Genomic DNA, 20,952 nt, shown 5'->3' on the forward strand with positions numbered 1-20,952 from the left:
TTCTCCCAAGTGCCTTTTTCCTCACCTCCTCCACAGCCTCTTTGCTACAGGACAAGAATAGGCAGCAGAGCCTCTCCCACATGCCAGTGCCTGTCACAGTCCCTCTCCCTCAGCCTGCACGGCAGCACGTGTCAGGGCCAAGGAACAACAGCTCCCAAGCATGGCTGTGGGTGCCTGGATTGCTGGGAGAGAGCAGGATGGAATGACACTCTCCAAGACAGTATGATGGCCTTTCCTAAGAGGATCATACCCAACTACTTTACCCACTTTTTGCCAGCACAATTGAGAAATGCAGCAGCAAAAACCAAAATATGTGGTCTTCTGGAGGATGGGGATACTCATGGTGTTGTGAATTCTTGGCTATTGCACTCTTGGCTTGGTGAGACAGGAGCAGAGAAGGCAGCCTCTCCTGGGAGCCCTGCCTGCCAGACCTGACCTGGAAGGTTAGGGTAGTAGAGGGGGAGCAGTATGATTCTGACACTGAAAAAAACTTGATAAACTTGATTTCTCAGCTTCCTGGGACCCATAATGGCTGACTGCACCCATGAGGTGCAACCCATGAGGTGACATGGGAGCACAGACAGTCCATCCCTTAAACCCAGCAAGGCTGGAGCTGGCACTGCCACTCCTCTGAGTGGCTGGGATCCAGAGGAAGCAGTTGCCATTCAGGGCAGAAGATCAAAGTCTTTCTTTTGTCTCCAGATGCCTGTTGCCTCTTTGGCCCTGCACCCTGGGGTGCCTGGAGTGCCACACAGCCCCTGTTCCATGGAGCGCACTGCCAATGGGAGCCCTATAACCACCTCCCACCCCACAGACCACTGCATGTCCCACAACCCTGGGCCTCAGCCCAACAGCAGATCCAATCCAGTAGCACACCCCAGCACTTGGTTCTCAGCTTTTCCATCCCTTCCATGTTAGTTGCAGTATTTCTTGCCATAGAAGTGTTCATGTCACCTCACAACATTGTTCGGGGTAAGCTGCTGGAAAACCAGCTTTTCACAGAATATTCTGAGTTGGAAGGCACCAACAAGGATCACCAAATCCTGCTGCAAAACTGAAGTGAAACCATATTTTGATCACATGTTCTCAGCATCCCAGAGGAAGGACACTGGCCCATCATGAGATATTGTACAAAAGCATGTGGAGTCATTTGAGTCGAGTCAGAGGACTCACATACCCCCCAGTTTGTGAGTTCAGAAGACACATGGACATCTAAAATAGCCAAATAGTTTGCCAAACCACAATGAGGAGGAACACCCTGATGCTGGGAAGATCAGAAGTCAGCAGTAATCAATCCTACATCCTCTTTCCTCTTCATCTATTTCCCCGTTTTTGTTCTCTGTTCCTTGCAAAGATTTTTTGTTGTTCTGGGCAGCCTGAGCATCTGGGCTCGGTATTGCCAGCACCACAGGCATCAGTGTGTGAGCAGCAGGTGTCCTGAGAGAGGTGGCACCAGCCACCAAGCACCCATCGCCAGCCAGCTCCCAGTCCCTTGCAAGGTGAAGGGCACTCCACTGCTCAGGGGTACACAACACTGCTTTTGAAGAACGCTCATTTTAAAGTATTTTACCACCAAAACCAGCTGAGGTGCAAAAATGTCTGAATTTCTAGAATGTCAGCTTTCTTCTCTTTTTCCTGCACGTGTAGAAATGGGGAACTGACTGCCAGGCACAGGCATGTTGTGATGGGGAATGGAAAACACCTGCAGCGAGTGTCTGCAGGGCGGGTTGGAGCTGGCACCTCCCCTGCTGTGCCGGAAGGGAGGCAGGGCGAACCGAATAAATCCCATTGCCGCCTTCCTTGAGCATTGTGACCTTGCTCTGGGGAACGTCCGGACCCTGAGCGCCCTGCACGTGTCCCTCCTGTGGCAGGAGCTCGGCGTGGAATCGCTGCCCTGCGCCTGGCACGCTGTGCACAGGTAAAGGAAGCTTAGGGCTTGGTGGGGGGAGCGCAGGAGGAACATAAAAAACAGGGCAGGGCTGCGGCTGCTTTCCCTGGGTTACGCTTTCCTGAGCGGCAGCTGCATCCAGGCTGGTGTGGTGAGAAATGAGCGGAGCATCCAGCCTGCAGGACTGATCTGAACTCTTTCTGAACCCTCTTACACCTTGGGCCAAGGCACCAGCCAGCACCTTGTCCCATGGGTCAGTCACATGCCAAGTGACAATGGTTTTCCTCAATGGTTCCCCTTCCCATGACTGGCATCATCACAGCTGCTGAGGGATGAATCTGGAGACAGCCCGGCTCAGACCTCCTCTGGTAAACAGAACTGGCAGGTCTGCCAGCACATTTTGCCTGAGAGACACTTTACAGACTTGTCTCCAGTCCTCCATGCTGAATTTCAGGTCTAGCTAATCCCCCTTTTATCAGCACAGGAATGTATTGCTTTTCACCAAACATAATCCTCTTTGCAAATCATGTGTTCTGCCAAACTACAAACTTTCTGCTCCCATCCTTCTTTCTTGGGAGAGGATTTGAGGCAATAATCCGGGCCTACTGATTTATTTTTCTAATGAGCAAGGGACAAATGAGCACAGTACCGCAGAACATGCGCTCACATAAACCTTGAAGCGTTCTGTAGCTGTGACATGCTTTTGAGGGATGTCCTGGGCTGAAGGACTGAGGCTGGAAGCAGTGACCTTCTCTCATGCTGGGCCACAGCCTGTGTCCTGATGCAGGCTGTCCATACTTCTTGTGTTTAGGGGCTGGAAGTCATAATACCTGCCACGCTTCCTGTTGTACAAATTAAATAGCAATCCGTGCAGCCCAACACAAAGGAAAGGCACCTCGGGTGTCTCTGCCCATTCAGATCTAAAAAGGCAGCCCTGAGCATATGAGACTTGCTGGGACCTGAGGGTGCTGAGAGCCTCCCAAGCCAGAGCAAGGGAAGCCCTCATCCCTCAAAATGCTGAGAGGGTGGGAATGCTGAATCTGTGACCCACTCCTTCTTCTACTGTGGTACAAGCATGCCTTCCCACGAAGAGTTGGTAACCTCATCTCCCTGCCCCACTTCCAGCCCTTCCTCTGGGGGAAGCTGGAACTTGGTGTGCAGCCACTGAAACACATGCCGCTTGGTAAGTGACTCCTCCACTGTATCAAGGGCACCTAAAGGCAATTTATAAAGCAAGCAGCTTCATTCTTTATCAAGGAAGTAGGTTGTAGTGAGGAGGGGACAAGTCTCTTCTACTATGCCTGCAGTGAGAGGATTAGAGGAAATGGCCTTTAGCTGAGATGGGAGATTCAGATTAGGTATTAGAAATTTATTTTTCACCGTTTCAGGCACTGGAATAGGTTTCTAGAGAGGCGATGGAATCGTGACCCCTAGAGTGCTTAAAAGGTGCCGGGTCACACGGTTTAGTGGTTACAGGGGTGATGCTGGGTTCATGGCTGGACTGGATGATCTTGGAGCTCTGCTCTATGGTTCTGTGCTTCCTTAGGTTCCCTGTGCGCAGCAAGGCCGGGGGGGCACACAGCAGCCCGAGCCCTTGGGTGGGCTGTGGGGCGGCGGGACGCGGCCCCGCGGCAGCGCCATGAGCAGCCCCACGAGCAGCCGCAGCCTCGGCGGGAACGTGCTGAGGGCAGGAGGGAGGCGGGGCCTGCCCTGCCCGGTAGGGGCGTTCCGAGCCTGGGCCGCGCCTGGGCCAATCCCGGCCCGCGTTAACTGCACTACGGGCGCCGCAGAGGAGCCCGGCGCGGCGCTGGAGCTGCTGCGGGTGAGCGGGCGCGGAGGTGCGGCGCGGCGGGAGTGGAAGGCCAGGGAGCGGGGCAGGAGGCGGGGACGGACGGACGGAGAAAGGGAGGAAGGGAGGCGGCGCGGGAGCCGCGGCGGCGGCGGCGCAGGGGCCCGGCTGGCGCCGGGGGCCGCGCCGCATGCGGCAGAGCCCGCGACCTTGACGGGCCGGCACGGGGCAGACGTGCCCGCTGCCGCCCGCCTATCGCCTCGCCGCGTATCGCGCAGCCCGCAGCTGGGCCCTGCTGGCCACACCGGAGCCGCCCAGCCCCGCGGGGTGGCTGCTCAAACGTGCCCGCTTTTCGCTCTTTTTCTTCTCGTTGCCGTATTTCTGAAAGATCGGGGCCTGGCTGGTGGGGCTCGGGGAGGTATCGCGCACCCGGCCAGCATCCCTGCCAGGGCGATGCCCGCAGGCCCTTTGTGCTTCCCTGCCTCTTCCCGGGTTTCCTTTTAGCAGACCCTCCACATGCTCAGTGCACTTGTGCCTTGATAAGAGCCTGCGGCCTCAGGTTGTCGCTTGGGGAAGGCTTCTCTAATATGTCGGGGTTTCACCTCCACGTGTTCTTGCCCTAAATAAAAGGTGAAATAAGCAATGGCCACTGTTAACCTTTGATCTCCAAATAAAACCTTGCAGAGCTCCCAGGTGTAGAGCTAATCCACGTGCACCTGAGGACCAGAGCACCTATTAGCAGCGGCGCTTGAGGGCATACTCAGGTTGCTTGCTCTCAACCTCAGCACCTGTCTGGTCACTCGCTAAATTGCAAACCTTCTTCAGGAAGAAATGGAGAAGTAAATCAGTTTCCGTTTACCTTTCAGATATGTTTGCTGTTTGCAGAGAACTTAGAATTTTAAAAGTTGCTGAAATTATTTTGGAAAGATGCTCTTATTGATTTTCAGAGACTTTTCAAGACAGAAATTCCCTTCATAAAGTTGTAGAGAACATGGCTGTCTAGGAGGGATGTTTGTATTAGAAGTGTTTTGTCGGGGTTGGAGTTTGTGCTGCTTTGCCTTATGGCCTTATGTGACTTCTCTTTTCCAGCTGGACTCTTCCTGTCATTGAGACAGAGCCCAGGATATCTACATATCTGGGGTCCATGGTGGCAGTTGAGTAAATGCCTGTTGCCAGCACTCCCTAAATGGAAGTGTCCCCACCATTAATAAGACCCTTGGCTGAACTTAGCCATTGGAGACTATTCCTTGTTTGTATGCCTGTCAGTATGCCCAAAGTTCAACAGAAAGAGTTGATTTGAGCTGATCATTGCCATGGGAACTTCTAGGTTGCATTCAAGGTTCATGCAGGTTCACTAATGTAGTTACTTAGGTGCAAGTATGCACAGAAAATCCATGGGCAAGCAGTGCACTAGTGGCAGTAACTGATCTCAGGTGTGTAATGTAGTGGCGAGGGAACAGCCTAACCTTGTTGTATTCTGAACTTCTAGGGCTTTGGTGAAGTTGGTTTGCATTTGTCCAGAAGGCAATGGATCATGCCAGAGCAGCAATCTCTAACTTGGTAAGACATGGTACCCCAATGCTGTTTGTCTCTTGGTGGGCTGATGATACTGCAGAAGAAAGGTTCAACAACATCTGTGTATGAGATTATATGTTTATGCATATAATATGTAATGATAATAATATGTATAGTATTATTTTTATATTTTTCCATGTAGTTCATTGTCTATTTGAACATACATGAGTTGGAGAATTGAGTATAGCTAAACTATGCAACAGGTGGCTGTGTTGATGGAACTGTATGAAAGATACTTGATGAGTAGGGAGCTATATTTATTTAAAAAAATATCACTACTTATCAGTATTGGAGAAGATAAATCCAAAGCAGCGTTAGGTGCTGCTGTATGGGTGGTGAGCCAAATGTCACTGCAAGTAGCTGGCCATGATAAGGAAGTGGCTCAAGCAGTTCATGCTGGTGGGTTTATCGTTAGCTGCTATCGTGTTTTGGGTCTCTGAGGGCTGTTAAGAAAGGGGGGGCAGGCCTTGAATAAAGTTGCAGAAGGAAGTGCTGCTGAGGAAGCCGTTCAAATGCCTACTGGGACAATCAACATGTGTTCTATTGTTACTTGGGGGTGGGAATTCAACCACAAGTCCAGCTTTTGAAAGCAACCTGTGCTTGAAACAAATGTGCAGGAACTTGTTCAGCCAAGCCTGCTGGTTCTAGAGAGCTTGGATTGTGAAATGACCCAAGGCTACAACTGAGAGTGTGGTGGTTTGGTCTCTGAACAAGAATGGAGGATATATAGGGTTGGGGCATGTCCTGTGTGTGAGGACATGCCTCAGGTGTGAGGGAAGCCAAGCTGTGGAGCAGCTGGGCAGGGAGAGTGTTAGGACAGATTGCAGTGTTGCTCTTTTCCAAAATATAAGCAGGCAGCCACTTCATTGTGGTTAGTGTGGGTCAGAGTGGAACTGCAAGTCTGAAATGACACTGGTTTCTTTTGCCCAAGCAAGCAGATATCTGGTGTCTTCACTTCCAGCTCTGACGTACAGTTTGAGAGGGAGCTGAGAACTGTGGATGAGCTGCTGAGGTTGTAACAGGGCTTGGGTGCTTGTTACCAGGTGTTCTCCAGTACAAAGGAGACTGCTGCTCCCAAAGCTATTCCTTTTTGCCAGTCTCACTCTACTCCCCAGCAGAACCATGGCTGCAGGCAATTTCAGCATCTCTAATGGAAGAGGAGTGGTTCTGCCAGTGTCTGGCTATGCCTGGAATTGAGTTAATCTGAGCAGCTGCCTTGTGCATGGGCTGCTGTTCTGTGGGAGGCTGGGCTGTGCCTTGCACCTGTTTAGGAAAGTGGGCTCCAGACTAAAGGCTCTGCTTGGGCACTGGTAAAAACCTGTCAAACAGTGCCAGTTGTTGGTGGGTGCAAGAGGTGTAGCCTCAGCTTTCATGTTAGCTAGCATAATGCCCAAGGGTCATCTCTCTTCAGCATAGCTGCTTTGTAATACTACCATATGTGTAATAGTGTAATTTAAGGGTAGCCATAGGGCAGTTTAATACGAAATTATCCAGGTGCTGGATGAGAGTATTTACATCAAAGTGGATGTGGCTCAAAGGCCCGTGAACAGTTGCTTTCTGTTTCCTCTGTGTTCATCAAAGTGTATATTGTACACAGTCAAGACTGATCTGTGCTCTGCTGATTAAAAGCAGGAGTTTCTGCTTGAATCAGCCTCAGCCATGGGGTCACGTGGGAAATGCTGATGCCATTGGCCACTTCATATCTGTAAGACTCCAGGCTAGACTGATCAGTGTGGCTCCAAACTTGTGCAGGGTAAATGGAATCTAAATAGACTCTGGAGACCCTGAGTGGGTTTGAGTCCTATCTGTGTTTAAAGCATCCATCTTGACTTACTGACAGCCCAAATGCTCGCTGCACTGGGGCAGCTGCAGATGGACCAGCAGTGTTTGGGGTGGAGCGCAGGTGCAGCTGACTGCAAGGACTGCAGGCTGGTGTAGCCAACTCTTCCATCTCCTGACTGCCTTTCCTCACAGTTCAGTGGCGAGCCAACATCGTACACACGCTTCAGCATTGCCCGGCAAACGGACGGAGACAACAGCCACGTGGAGATGAACCTGGCTGCTGATGAGGAGGAAGGAGGGGAAATTGGGAGACCAGAGCACCTGCATGCCAGCATGCCTCCTCCACGGAGGAATGGCAAGAACCTCTGCTTCGTAATCATGGCAGCTGCCCTCCTCCTTTTGATTGGTAAGGAAGGGTGGGAGGCAACTGCATGAAGTGGACTCCAGTATTGAATGTAATCTGAGGTGGTTACATTTCAATCTGTATTGTTCTCGGAGAAAATTCAACAACTGGGATCCAGGCCACAGCCTCTTGTCACTAAGTATGTCTAGATCAGATTTATGGTACAGCACTGGCACGAAGAATCGTGCAGTTTGATTGTGGAGAGCTGTGACTTAGCTGAAGGGAAGACTGGTCCATGTCAAAGTTTTGGTTTTCCCTCCATTAACTCCTAACGCTTCTGTAGAGATATGGGTCAACAGATGAGTAAAGCCTTTGGTACTTGTCTCTTAAGGTTTTAACAATGCCATTGGCCTAAAGAGAATATTTTCCTTTCTAAGTGGTGCTGGAGGGACTCTGCCAAGTGCAAGATCAGATTTACAGTGCCCCTTAAAACATGCCAGCTCAGGCAAAATGTCAGGCTGCATATGTGTCTGTCCTTGGGTAAGCCAGCTTGTCAAAAATGGTGAGAGCAGAGATGTATCTCAACTCTGAAGCTGTGTGGTGGGGTTCAGTCATCTTTCTGCAGCACAAAGAAATTCTTGTTCTTTCCACAGGGTTTCTGATCGGCTACCTGAGTTATCGTGGACGCATGCAGAGGGTTAACAGGTGTCTGGATGGAAGTGGCAACTGCGAGATGACTCCTACTGCATCTTACTACTCAGATGATGGAATGGAGGAAGAAGAGGTTCCTGGACCACGCATCTTATACTGGCCTGTATTAAGGAAAATGTTGTCATCTAAACTGTCAACTGCACGTCTTGAGGCCAACCTGAGGTAAGGGTTCCAGAAGGTTTATCTAGAGCTTTGAGAGAGTCACAGCCTGTGAGCAGAACTTGGGCTCATTTGGAGAACAAGGGCCTTATGTAAGGTGGCATGTTTTAAACTCAGGCTTAAATGGCTTTGCAGGCTGCAGTGCAGCCTGGTGCTGTAGTCTAAGCTATATGTATATATCTGTTACCTACAGGCAAAGGGAAAGTAAGACTTCTTTTGAAGCTGGCAAAGCTGAAGATGAGGGCACTGCCGGCCACATTCATGACCAGTTCACCAGCTTCCGCATGGATGATGTGTGGAACGATGAGCACTATGTTAGGCTGCAGGATAAAGGCAGGTATGTTAAAGAAGAGATTACACATCTTGTCCATATAGCACCTGGATACCTGTACGTGGATACAAGTACATGGATACCTGCAGTCTTGAGCAAATGTGTCATTTCTGCTTAAATTATGTGAAAATTGTGAGCAAGTTACCACTCTGCAAAGTCAGCCTCAGTCTAGCCAAGCAATGACTGCTCCTGCCTCTTCTCAGGCTTTCTAAATCCAGAGGGCTTGAAGCAGAACTCTGGATGTTTCCTGGGGGAGCTGTTTCCTCCAAGTATGCTTAGGAAGTGGACAGAAAACAAACTTGAGTGAAAACTCAGCTGAAAGGCAGATTACCTGTGTCTAAAACTGCTGGCACAGGTTTCTCTGTCTTGTCACCCAGACAGGGCTGCACACCTGGCAGTGGCTCCTCCAGTAGCCCAAGAGGGTGTCAACAGGCATTGTGATGTCTGGCAGCTCACACCCTCGTGTCTTACTTCCCCTTGTTATCAGGGGAAATTAGTTTGCTCAGCTTCTCTTAGGAGGTGACTGAGAGACTTGGAAGCAGATATTCCTTCTGCTACTGGTCTTAGAAATCAGCCTTCATTAATGTCTCTGACCAGCTCCAGAGATTTTTGCATGGAAGATATTTGCTGGGATGAGTCTGCCTGTTTTGGGCTCCATTGACTTGATCAGAATTTAGAGCACAGACTGAATACAGTCAGAATACTAACTCGGAATACTGAACTAATTAAATTCTTGTGTGAAAGAGTTTAACGCTGTCTCTCTACATTTAACAGCAGCAGGAACCAAGTGTTCATTATAGAAGATAGTCAAGAAGAGTTGGAGAGTCCTGATGCATATGTGGCATACAGCAAGAGCGGCACAGTTACCGTAAGTGACTCCAGAAGAATCCTGGAAATGTGTCTGTACACTTAAAAAAATAAGTCCCTTTAAGATAGGGAATGTATAAAGTCCTCCCCAGTTAAGAGAGCTGGGTAGGGTGGGGAGAGAGAAATGGGCCCACATAGTATTCTTACTGCAGCAAAATGCAGGAGTAACTTTAAACTTCCCTGCTAGAATCCAGACAGGAACCTTGGCAGAAGTGCTGCTCCAACAGGCGTCTTGCACTGGATCAGTTTACATTGCTGAGCTTCAGCTCCCTGCTTTAGCAGGAGTCACTGTTACAGTGACTCTGTAGGCTGTTTCAGGTATCTTACTGACTTAGGACTGCTGCATTCATAACCAGTGTTTCTGTTGCAGGGCAAACCTGTCTATGTGAACTATGGACTGAAAGAAGATTTTCAGAAGATACGAAATTTGGGTGTTTCAATGAATGGAGCTATAATCATCTTCAGAGCTGGAAAAATAACCCTTGCTGAGAAGGTAAGCAGTGTCTGCCCCAAAGCCTGGCTAGACTTGGCAGCAGGAAGCTATGCTTCCTACTCTTTGAGGTGCAGAGGTATGTCTTTTTTAGGTCTGTAGAACTCATGTATGTAGGATTGTTCTGCAGGCCTGGTCTTGCTTGTTTGCACTAAAGCTCCACGTGCAGGTCTGGACACTGAGGCTGAGCAGAGTTTGTTACTGTTCATGGTGCAATTCTTCTTGGCCTCGGGCAGTTTGCTGGAGCAGCCAGACCTCTGGAGTGCTGGGGCTGGGAGCCAGCCTGGGAGCAGAGCTGGCTAATATCACTAGATACAGCCATAAGGCTGCCAGAAGCAGGACAGCCTTGCCTCCAGGACACCTCTTGCTGCTGTAGCCAGATACTTTCAAAGTTTGGCTGCAGTATGTAACTTGGGCCCTTGCTGACTGTTCCTTGGACCACATGGCAGTGCTGGTACTGTGTCCAGCTGGTGGCCATGCATGCTGCTGTAGTGTTCCCTCTGTAGAGAACAGAACCAAATAGCCAAGCAGGCTAAAGGATCCAGGTGTTTCAATATGCAAGCCTGTTCCATATCTGACCCAGAGCTGCCCCTCAGATGGGTGCTCCCGGGGGGGCTGGGGCACAGGACCCTTTGCAGTTGGACTCAGCCTTGTCTGCAGGCATCTGAGACAGGCAGAGTCAGAAAATGCTTCTAAAAAATGTGCTCACTGGTTCTCCAATCCCATTCCCACTTTCCAAACTGGTGTCTAGCTGTACAAGATTGTCTGTACCAGTGGCATACCAGAGCTGGGTTGTAGGTGTGTTAAACAGGAACCTGGCTAGTCCACTCTGCCACCATTTTCTGGGTGAAGATGAGCCTCCAGTGGCTGTTTGTCTTGAGACTAACCTCATCTTGGGAACATGGATGGAGCATAATCAAAATTAAATAATGTAACATTTTAAGCTGCTCCAAGGAGCAAGTATGAGCTGAAAGAATCATAGACTGAGACACTGTGGTGTGTCCTGACTGTTCGTAAGGATGTTAGACACAGTTTGCCTGAAGTAGGGCTGAGCTGCTAGGATTCAGCTCTCTTGTGTATCTGTCAGGTAGCTGTTAAAATCTGCTGTGGAGTTGGGCACTGAGAGGCACAACCTTCACACCATTACTCCATGTTCTTGCCTGGACTCCCCTTGCTTGCAATGCAGATGTACACTTAATGTTTCTCTTTGCTGCAGGTTGCAAATGCCAGAAAGGAGGGAGCAGTTGGTGTCCTGATGTACCCGGGCCCCTCAAATGACAGGAAGGCAGATTCCTATGTCCCCTTTGCACATGTGAGTATGTAACTGGTTCCCCTGGTTGTTCTTGAGAACCTCTCTGACTGGGGGCTGCAGCCTGGCCAGTCCAGCAGTGTCCTTGTGTAAATGAAAACTGTTGGACTCTGGTGAGACTTGAGGACTCCTCTTGCTTTTCACAGGCCCACCTTGGAACTGGAGACCCTTTCACCCCAGGCTTCCCTTCTTTCAACCACACCCAGTTCCCACCAGTGGAATCTTCTGGACTACCTCAAATTCCTGTCCAAACTATCTCTAGAGAAGCAGCAGCCAGACTGTTTGGGTAAGTGTTTCTGCTATCATGCAGGCTGAGGTGCTGCCTCTTGCCAGGACTGAGGATGGTGTGAGGTGCTGTAAGACAGAGCTCTCTGCTGCTCTCTGCTGTGTGTGGCAGGGAGCATGTTCTGGAATGGCTGGAGAAGAGTCACTTGAGTCCATGTCTCATGCCTTAAAGACTGAACTTAATCTAGTGTTGGATTCCTCTTGGCCTATGCATTCTACCCCTCCCTGCATAATTAGTGGCACAGAACTGCAAACTCTCTCTGAGGCAGGCCCTGAACCAGGTTCCATCTGCAGTTGCAGGTGTGCATTTTTCACACCAGAGCTAAACACGGTCAGAGCTGGATAATGAGTTCAAAGGATCTTCTTTTTCTCTCAGAAAAATGGATGGAGACAAATGCCTTGAGGAGTGGAGAGCTGATATCATGGGATGTAAGGTGACAGTGAGCAGTGGCAGCAAGATGACAGTGAAACTGACTGTGAACAACGTTATGGTGGATAGGAAGATTCTGAACATCTTTGGTGTTATCAAGGGATTTGAAGAACCAGGTAACAGCAGCTGCATTGTGGCTCAGTCTTGAGAGGAACCCTTCTGTGGTCATTGGAATGGGACAGCTGCTCCCAGACAGATGACAGTTCTTTCTCAGCAGAACCAAGGCCTTCCCCTGAGCATCAGAGAAAAATCTGAACCATGCCACCAGGGAAAGGCTAATGAGAGCACTCAGTGTGCCACATTCAGGGATCAGACTGCACACTCTCTTCCTAAAACAGAACTGAAAGCTGCTCTTCTCATAAATAGTATTTGCAGTTTGAAGCTTGCAGCTCAGGTCTTGATCTTGTCTCCTTTACAGACCGGTATGTTGTGCTCGGAGCCCAGAGAGACTCCTGGGGGCCAGGAGCAGCCAAGGCTGGAGTTGGCACTGCCATCTTGTTGGAACTTGCCCGTGTGATCTCAGACATGGTGAAAAATGGTAAATATTTGTGGACAAAAGCATGAGGGTGGGTAGTGATGCAGGTCTAGCTCTCTGTGTGTTAACACTGGAGAGCCCAGTTGCAAAGCAGTCCTTTAGAAGGTGTAGGGAATCTGACAAAGCTTCCTGATAAGCTGTTTCTTGTCCAATATAACTTGCCTGCAATGAGCATTCACTTCCAAGGGGGACTGCCTGTCTGTATCTGGCATGTCTCAACTACCAATGTGTCCTTGGATAACACGGGATGCAAACCTTAAACTTGAGCTGTCTCTTGGACAGTGGGAAAACTCTGAAGCGTTTGACCAGCTGGAACAGTGGGGACTTCATGGTGGCAGTTAGTGTGAGCACAGTTGTCTCCAGGGTTAATTTTGGGCTCAGGCAGCTAAACAGAGTGGAAATGCAGACAGCATTGTTCTCCTGCGCAGTCCTGCAGCATGTGGGGGCAGGGTACAGTGTCCGTGCGACGGGCACATTTCTCTGCAGCAGCACTGTCTGAGGAGCAGGCAATTCATCATCCCAGGCCTGCAGTGCTAATCTGCATCTCCATGGGGAAAGGGCAGACCTCTGAGTCTCTCTCTCTCTTTACAGATGACTACAAACCACGGCGCAGCATTATCTTTGCTAGCTGGAGTGCAGGAGAGTACGGAGCTGTGGGTGCTACCGAGTGGCTGGAGGTATTGGTTGTTTAATAGAGTTCTGCAGGATGGCTGTGCAGTTGTTCCTGTGAATTAAACATTCTGGGGTTGGACTGCTACTTCTCATTATTAAAATACTTGTTTTGTTCTAGGGGTACTCCACCACGCTGCATGCCAAAGCCTTCACTTATATCAACTTGGATACTGCAGTCCTGGGTAACCTGCTACTCTTTCAAGTACTTCTTGAAATTGGGTGGGACTAGAATAGCTTGAACAGACATCCCTTAACCTCTAGGAATGGGGGCTGTGCCAGGAGGTGGCTGGTGGGTGTTTGGCTGAAGACTGGCATGACTCCATTTATTCTCCTCCTGTCATTGAAGCTGGGAGGTTGGTACAGCCTAAGCCATGAGGAGTCAAGTCTGCTAAATCCCAGTAGACTGTCCTGTGTCTGTTGAAGGTCCTTCAGCAACTGTAGCTGCAGATCAGGGGTGGGCAGCTCTAGCAGTAGTGGTTGATTGTGCCAGTATGTCAAATACCCTTTCATTTTTTGCAGGCTCCACAGACATCAAGATTTCTGCTAGCCCATTGCTGTACTCATTGCTGGAGACAACTATGAAGAGGGTGAGTTAAAGGGCATTGATCTGATCAAGGTGACTGTGGTTTTAAGGGGGAACTGAAAGCAGACAGAGCTGTGCTGGGTCACTTTGCCCACTTGACAGGAGAAAGACCCATTTAGGAGAAAAACCTGGGATTCTGAAGGGGCCCTGTCTGAAATCAACTGGGCTCTGGGAATTGCAGTTGCCACATGCAGAATCTAAAATCAGCAAATGCCACAGTTCAGTGGCAGATGTACCAGTGTGGAGAAAGGTCAGGGGAGCACACCTTACTCTGGCATCTGCACAGCAGTGTAAGCTCCAGGATGGAACTAGAAGCCCAAACAGATGTCAGAACAAGTGCAGTGATTCTCATCTCTGTGCAGGTAAAGGACCCTGCAGACGATTTGCGTTACCTGGATAGCAGAGCTGGCCCTGACTGGATAAAGAAAGTGTAAGTACTGTCATTCATCTCCTTCATCTGGAGAAAGCAGATCTTCATAAAGGAGCAAACAGTATGGATTCTGCTGGAGTGCCATACTGTTGTCTGGGTGGGCTCTACCTTCTGACATGGGGTTAGGGAAGTGCTAACAGTACAGCACTAACTGTGCTGCCCCAAGCTGGCTGAGGCAGCCCAGCCACCTTCCTGCAGAACAAGAACAGCCTTGTACCAAGTCCAGTGGCAGAGAATGGACAAATAGGGCCATGGATTTGGTTGGGACTCCTTCAGTCTTGTCTAGAGTTCTGGTGGTTCAGGGCTTCAATTGCAGAGCTTGTAGCTTTTCTCCTGGGATGCCCAAACCAGCTAGTAACTGCTCAGTGCTTATTTTCTGCAGCGTTCCCCTTGATCTGGATAATGCAGCATTCCCTTTTCTGGCCTACTCAGGAATCCCAGTGGTTTCCTTTGGTTTCTACGATGTAAGTAATGTGTGCTTGCCTGGTGTGCTCATTCCATGCAGAGTGCTGTAAGGGTATCTTAGAGCAAAAGTTGGTGGCAGGGCAAAAGGTGCTGTCCAAGCTCAATGTCCTTGCAAGAGCCTCTCAGAGGGAGGAGGTGCAGCCTCTGGACCTGGTGGCTGTGGCAGTACTTGCTGTCAAGACTGCTCCTGGGACAAGGCTGGCCTTACAGCCTCTGTTCCAGAGTACTGAATACTTGCAGGTTTTTGGGGAGAGGGGTCACTTGCTTTTCTGGAGGTTCAGATGTCAATGAATCGGAAGCTAAAAGCAATGGAAATATGTCAATCTGTTGCTGCATCAGTGAAAAACTGTTCTACAGCCTGCTGGTCAGCAAGCAGAGAGAGAGCATTGTGGAAGTGATATCATTGCCCTGAGCAAGTACTGAGCAGAACATCCTGCTGGTCACTGAAAGCTGTCAGGGATGAGATACAAGAACTCCATTCCCTTCCCAGTGCTTTGGAGTTTTGCCACTTGAGTCTTTGTTCCTTAGCAGCACAGGGAGATGGGATGGGGGGGAGGTAACAAGCAACCTTTGGTGGGGGATGAAAAAAGTCTAACTGGAAAAGCATTCTTGGCTAACTCCAATACCTTCTTTCTTGCAGGAAAATGATGAGTATGCCTTTTTGGGCACTACTGAGGACACTTTGGCTAACCTGAAAAGGAAGACTGTCAACTTGTATCCTCTCATGCGTACTGCTGCAGAAGTTGCTGGTCAAATAGCTCTCAGGATGACCCATGACCATGAGCTCTTCCTGGACTTGGATAGATACAGTGACGAATTGCTGTCATTCCAGGAGAAGCTTTGGCACTTCAATGGCAATGTGAAGGTTAGAAGGACTCTGAGTTCACCAAATCCCTGATGATTATGGGGCCCATGTGCTAATAAGGCCCTGTGCCAGTGGATACAGCAGGATGGACACCTTTCCCCTTTAGACATAAAAGGGTAGTGAAGTGTGGCCAGAATAGATGCTCCTTATAGAGCTGTGCAGGCAGAGTAGCTGTGGCAGACAGATTTAGCTGATCTGGATGTCATGAGCTCTTGAGGAAATAGATGTGAAGTTTCTTCTCTGGTTGTCATTCACAGCATAGTGCAGCTTTCCATCTCATTTGCACATTTGCTGAAAATCTACAAGAAACTGTGGGTAGGGAGTGACCTCAGAAGAGCCTGCCAGGAACTTGTTCTGCTACTTGGCTAAACTGCAAAGAAAAAAAAAAACCAACACTTTCTTTTGGTAAGAGGAGCAGCAAAAGAAGAAAATCAGGTTTGCTAACAGCTCCTCCCTTGCAGGAACTGGGGCTGACCTTGAACTGGCTGTATTTTGCTCGTGGAGACTTCCAGCGAGCTGCAGATGCACTGAGAAGAGACATCGAAAACAGTGACACAGAAAACAGGATTGTCCGCAGAGCCCTGAATGACAGGATGATGAAGGTGGGTATCTTCAACTGGTTTTTCTTCCTTCACAAAGGAAGAGAGTGCTGGCTGGGATGGGCCTTTCCCTAAGGGGCCATGGGCATTGTGCAGACTGGTGTCTCTTCCACTTGCGTAGTGGCAACACGATGGCTTGCTCATGAGAGAGGGTCTGGCCCTTGCAGAGCTGCTGTGGGAAAGGGCTGAGTGGGGATCAGAGGTGGGCAGATCAGGAAGGAAAAACTTGGGAGGTGAGAGTATAACCCTCTATTTGCACCTCTACTCAGGTGGAATACGACTTCCTCTCTCCATACCTCTCACCAAAAGATGCTCCCTTCCGCCACATCTTCTTCGGCAGAGGCAGCCACACCCTGAAGAGTCTGCTGGAGAACCTGGAGCAGCTGGCAGCCAACAAGACCAGCGTGGATGTGAATGAGCTGAAAGAACAGATGGCCCTGGTGACCTGGACCATTAAAGGGGCTGCCAATGCTTTAGTGGGTGATATCTGGAATACAGACAACGAAATCTAGACACAGCAAACACCTGGATTACCCGTCTAAGGTACAGGAGAGCTGTGTGCTCTCACAGGGAGCACAGCTTCCTTCCTGGCCCTGGTCCCAGCAGAGGGCCTTGCTGTGTAGATCTAGTTCCACCTATAGCAACACACACAAACTCCCTGTACCTCAGATTAGGCATTGGCATGATTTTTAAATGGCAGCTTCTTGCAGATTTCCAGTACCTTATATGTTGTAAAATCTAACCAAACCCTCTGAAACCTAAGCGAAACCCACTCCCTAACATGGCATTACTTTCCTGTAGATATTCTGGCAACAAAACGTTTTTGACCAAAGTTGAGCATAAAATTTAAATCTCACCTTGACAAATTCACAGGAGGCAGTTGTAAAGCAGTAGTAAGATTACCATGAAGTCTCTCACCAGGCTCCCACCTAACCTCAGTCCAAACCAGTCATGTACAGCTGCTCCAGTGTACTTAAAAACTAAGAGCTCAGGTGTTTCCTGAACTGGTACCTTGAGTGGGGAGGTACTTCATCTATTCAGGCTTTTAATTGTTGGCCACCTAAACCTAGTGACAAAACAGGGAATGGATTCCTCTGAACATTTGTAACAAGGGTCCCTTCTCTAGCAGGGAGCTGCAGTTCAAAAATTAAACAATGTAGTAATAGCCCGCAAGTGCTGGATTATCAGCAAGCTCTGAAGTGCCTGCCTGCCTTCACTCAACAGCAAGGTCCCAGTGACATCTTGCAGGCTTGCTTCTGCCAAGGCAGGTATCAATACCCAGGGAAAATGACCCAAAGATTATCCAATGTCCCCTTGATATCCTCGGCAGGCACCTCAGCAAGTCCTGCAGCAGAAATGTCTTTAGACTGGCACTTCAGACCTTGCTGCTTCAGGGGCCTTGTGTGAAATTGAGTCTCTTGCTGGCCAAACTCTGTTTGACTGATGTCATTTTGCAGGTTGGCTCTTGTTTGGCACTGAGATATTTATTTCTTTATTTATTTATCAGTGACAGTGTTCACTATAAATTGTGTGGTTTTTTTATAGAAGATAATTATCGGAAGCAGTGCCTTCCATAATTATGACAGTTATACTGTCGTTTTTGAATAAAGCAGCATCTGCTATTACAATCAAACATGATACTGGAACTTTGCATTTAAAATAATCAAAACAAGACCCTCAAAAAGTTTTGGAAAACTAGCGATTAAGCTTTCTGTGGCGAAAACACCCCTCTGGAAGAAACTTGAAGATGCAGACCTGATAGTGAGTATCCAGGTTGCGCTCCAAAGTAATCCTTGAAATGCTGATAATCTGGGTGGAAATTCCAATACTAGAAATTTGTCTTCCTTGCAGGGTCTGTGCCCTTCTGTGGGCTTCAGACTTCTTCCTGCTCCCTTTTCTGGATGCTGTGTGTTCTCACAGGGAGCACAGCTTCCTTCCTGGCCCTGGTCCCAGCAGAGGGCCTTGCTGTGTAGCCCTAGTTCCACCTGTGGCAACACACAAAAAACTCCCTGTACATCAGATTAGGCATTGGCACGATTTTTAAATGGCAGCTTCCTGCAAACTTCCAGTACCTTATGTATCATGAAACCTAACTGACATTATCGGGGGCAGTGTCTCCCATAATGTGTAAAGAACAAGGTAGTTTTTGCCTACCACAGTGTTATATCGGAGGCAGTGACCTCCATATGTTGCACTATGGGTGTACTTAATTATCGGGGACAGTGTTTCCCATAATTGTTCTATGCTTATCACGCAATGTCATCTGCGAAGCTTGATGGTTAGTATCTAACATGGATTAATTTCCTGCAGTCCTTTTTTTCACTCTCCTGTGGTGATGCAGATACAATCTTCAGTCTGTTATGTACATCCTTAGACACTTCCTTCTCCATAGGCTGAACCGTTTCAAATAGCTGTGCTGTCTTGAATTGGCTTCCTGCCTTCAGTCACAAGAGTGGTGCTTGAGTGTTTAGTGGAAACTAGGCAAGTTAGACTGTGTGCTCTGTGGTGTTGTAAATTTCCTTCAAATTAGTTACAAAAACCTGAGGAATTAAAGGTGAATGCAGGGCTTGGGTCTGACAGCTGTCTGGAGGGCTCTGGTCGCTGCTCTAGATGGGTACATGTAGCACTTAGAGAGGCTGGCCTGCTGTGGCACTGGGAGGGTGCTGGTGTGTGGGCATGGGCTGCTCACTCTCCAGTTCTGGCAGGAAATTCCAGTCTTGCCCCCTTGGGTGTTGAATGGAGGGAGGAAAATCAGTGTCAGCTCTCTAATGGTACCGCTCTGCTGTGTGACCTGAAGCTGAGCACTGCTGATGTGTGACACCTGCTAAACTGCACTGCCTGTTCCCAGGGGCTGTTGGTTGTTCTTTGCAGTTTGATTAACCCGCAGCTTAGTTTTAACCTAAACTCTGCAGTTTGATCTGGCTTTTAAACCTAACCTGAGCGAGTGACCTGAGGCCCAGCAGTAGTCCTTGAGGGAAGGAACACTGTTCAGCTGGAGCTCTGCAAGGAAAGGGCAGGGACTGGCCCCCAGCCTAGTTACTGAGCTCAGTGCTCACCAGCTTGGAGGGCTGGATTTTCATCGGTCTCTAGAAACCTGATGCCCAGGCTTGTGCAACTTGTTGTTCTTCCTTAACTTTTCTTAACTCTCTAACTTCCTACAGCCCTGTCTGTGTTACTGTTTTCTCTGACATTCTAGCTTCTAGTGGAGTTTCTCTGGATGGCATCTAAGAGCTGCTGTCTGGGAGTCCTCACTGTGGTGTTTGCATGCATCTTGATGTCAAACTTAATCTTGTGCTTTATAGCCAGCAGAGAGAGACAAAAGACAAAGCTTGTCTCCTGGCTAGGCAGCACAGCCGTGACTACTGGGATGTTGGGATGCCTTGCTCACTGCTGGCATCTGACTGCTGTGGGGTGCTAAACTGTTTCTGGATTTACCTGCTGTTTGCTTGAATAAAGTATTTTTGAAGCTTGAACAGTCAGTTTCTCTTGTGGGGTTCTGGATTACCTGCTGTCTGCTTTAATAAAGATGTTGAAGCTTGAACACTCACCTTCTCTTGTGACTTCTTGCAAAGCCATGATGCTGTTGTGGCAGTGTGGCCATGGGTGAGCTTGGGCAGCTGGAGGGAGGCTGTTGTCCTGTTCCATCAGGGCTGCTGTGCAGCAGCTCCAGTATCGCTTAGTTGATGTGCAGTAACAAATCTGAACTTCATGGTGCTGCTCAGCTGAGACCTGCCTTATCACAGACAACTGCAATAAGGAGTCTGGTAATGAGGTGGAGGAGCACAACTGTATGCAAACCCCCAGACCTCGCCCTCCTTTTGTGTCCTACTTCCTGCCTCTCCATCACAGCATTGACTCTGAAACACCTCTGATGTATGGGTGAATGATGGGAGGAGGATGAAATGTCAGGTTTCCTCTGACCATGGCCTTGCAGGTCTCTGCTGTTGAGAAGGTGGCTGGAGGAGCCTGTGTGTGGCTGTGTCCCAGCAAGCCAGCACTTGCTCCTGCCTTGTTCCTGCCCCTCATCCTCCTAGAGGTCCTATGGGCCCAGGTAGATATGCAAGTGTGGATATTGCTTAGAGCCCAGGGCAGCTCTGGGAGGGCAGGAGCAGTCTCCTCAGCCCCAGAGACCTGCTCAGGTGAGACTGCATGGGTGTGGGGCTCTGCATTATCAACAAATAAGTTCAGTTTCTCTCTGCTGTCCTACCCCATCCCTCATTCCGGTCTCACCTTCTGCTTTACAAGCACCACATCTCTAAAAGTCGCACTATTTGGATGAGCGGCAGCTTCTCCAGGATCCCAGCTCGCTCTTTATGGGCTGTCCCGGCATAGCTCTGGTCCCTCCTCTTCCCCCGGGGATGATTTACTTGTTGGAAGGACGTCGTTTCCCGCAGCTCCTGCCCGCGCCTGGCAGAGCTCTCTCCCTGCGGTAACTCTGCAAAGTGTCCGGAGAGGCCGGGCCGGGGCTGCGGGAACCCTGCTGCGGCCGGGCAGCACCAGCCCCGCCGGGGCAGAGGGAACGGGGAACAGCCCCTTCCAACTCAGCTGGGAGCAGGGATTTTGGCAGCGCAGGGCAGCCCGCGTCCCCGGTGCAGCGGATCGGTCCCGGGGCCTGGCGCTGCCCCGCGGTGAGTCTGTCCGTCCGTGCGTCCATCCATTCATCTGTCCGTCCTCACCCCCGCCGTTACGTAAAGCGGCGGGGCGGCGCCTTTAAGAGCGGGGCCGGGGGCGGGTCGGGGGCCGTCCAGGCTCCCGGCGGCGGCGGTAGGAGGAGGCGGGGGGGCAGGAGGGGAGGAAGGGGTGGCGGAGCCGGAGCTCCAGGGGCGCGGCGCGGGGGGGGCTTC

The 20,952-nt window shown here is 49.8% G+C and overlaps 1 protein-coding gene across 2 annotated transcripts; it reads left to right on the forward strand.

The window, feature by feature from the left end:
* Positions 1–3,656: 3,656 nt before the first annotated feature.
* TFRC (transferrin receptor) lies at positions 3,657–19,655 on the forward strand. Of its 2 annotated transcripts, none has more exons than XM_066556717.1 (19): positions 3,657–3,710; positions 5,167–5,237; positions 7,232–7,440; positions 8,031–8,250; positions 8,441–8,584; positions 9,353–9,446; positions 9,816–9,938; positions 11,152–11,247; positions 11,391–11,530; positions 11,906–12,075; positions 12,378–12,497; positions 13,086–13,171; positions 13,285–13,348; positions 13,686–13,753; positions 14,112–14,179; positions 14,562–14,643; positions 15,285–15,509; positions 15,971–16,111; positions 16,378–19,655. In XM_066556717.1, the coding sequence occupies exons 2-19, from the start codon at positions 5,212–5,214 to the stop codon at positions 16,618–16,620; spliced, it is 2,319 nt and encodes a 772-aa protein (XP_066412814.1). In that variant the 5' UTR covers positions 3,657–3,710; positions 5,167–5,211; the 3' UTR covers positions 16,621–19,655. The 2 variants fall into 2 exon arrangements, with proteins under 2 accessions (XP_066412814.1, XP_066412813.1); XM_066556716.1 differs by having other exon boundaries at positions 3,664–3,710; positions 7,227–7,440.
* The last annotated feature ends 1,297 nt before the right edge of the window (positions 19,656–20,952 follow it).

The sequence above is a fragment of the Molothrus aeneus genome, chromosome 10 (genome assembly GCF_037042795.1).
Source record: "Molothrus aeneus isolate 106 chromosome 10, BPBGC_Maene_1.0, whole genome shotgun sequence".
NCBI lineage: Eukaryota > Metazoa > Chordata > Aves > Passeriformes > Icteridae > Molothrus > Molothrus aeneus.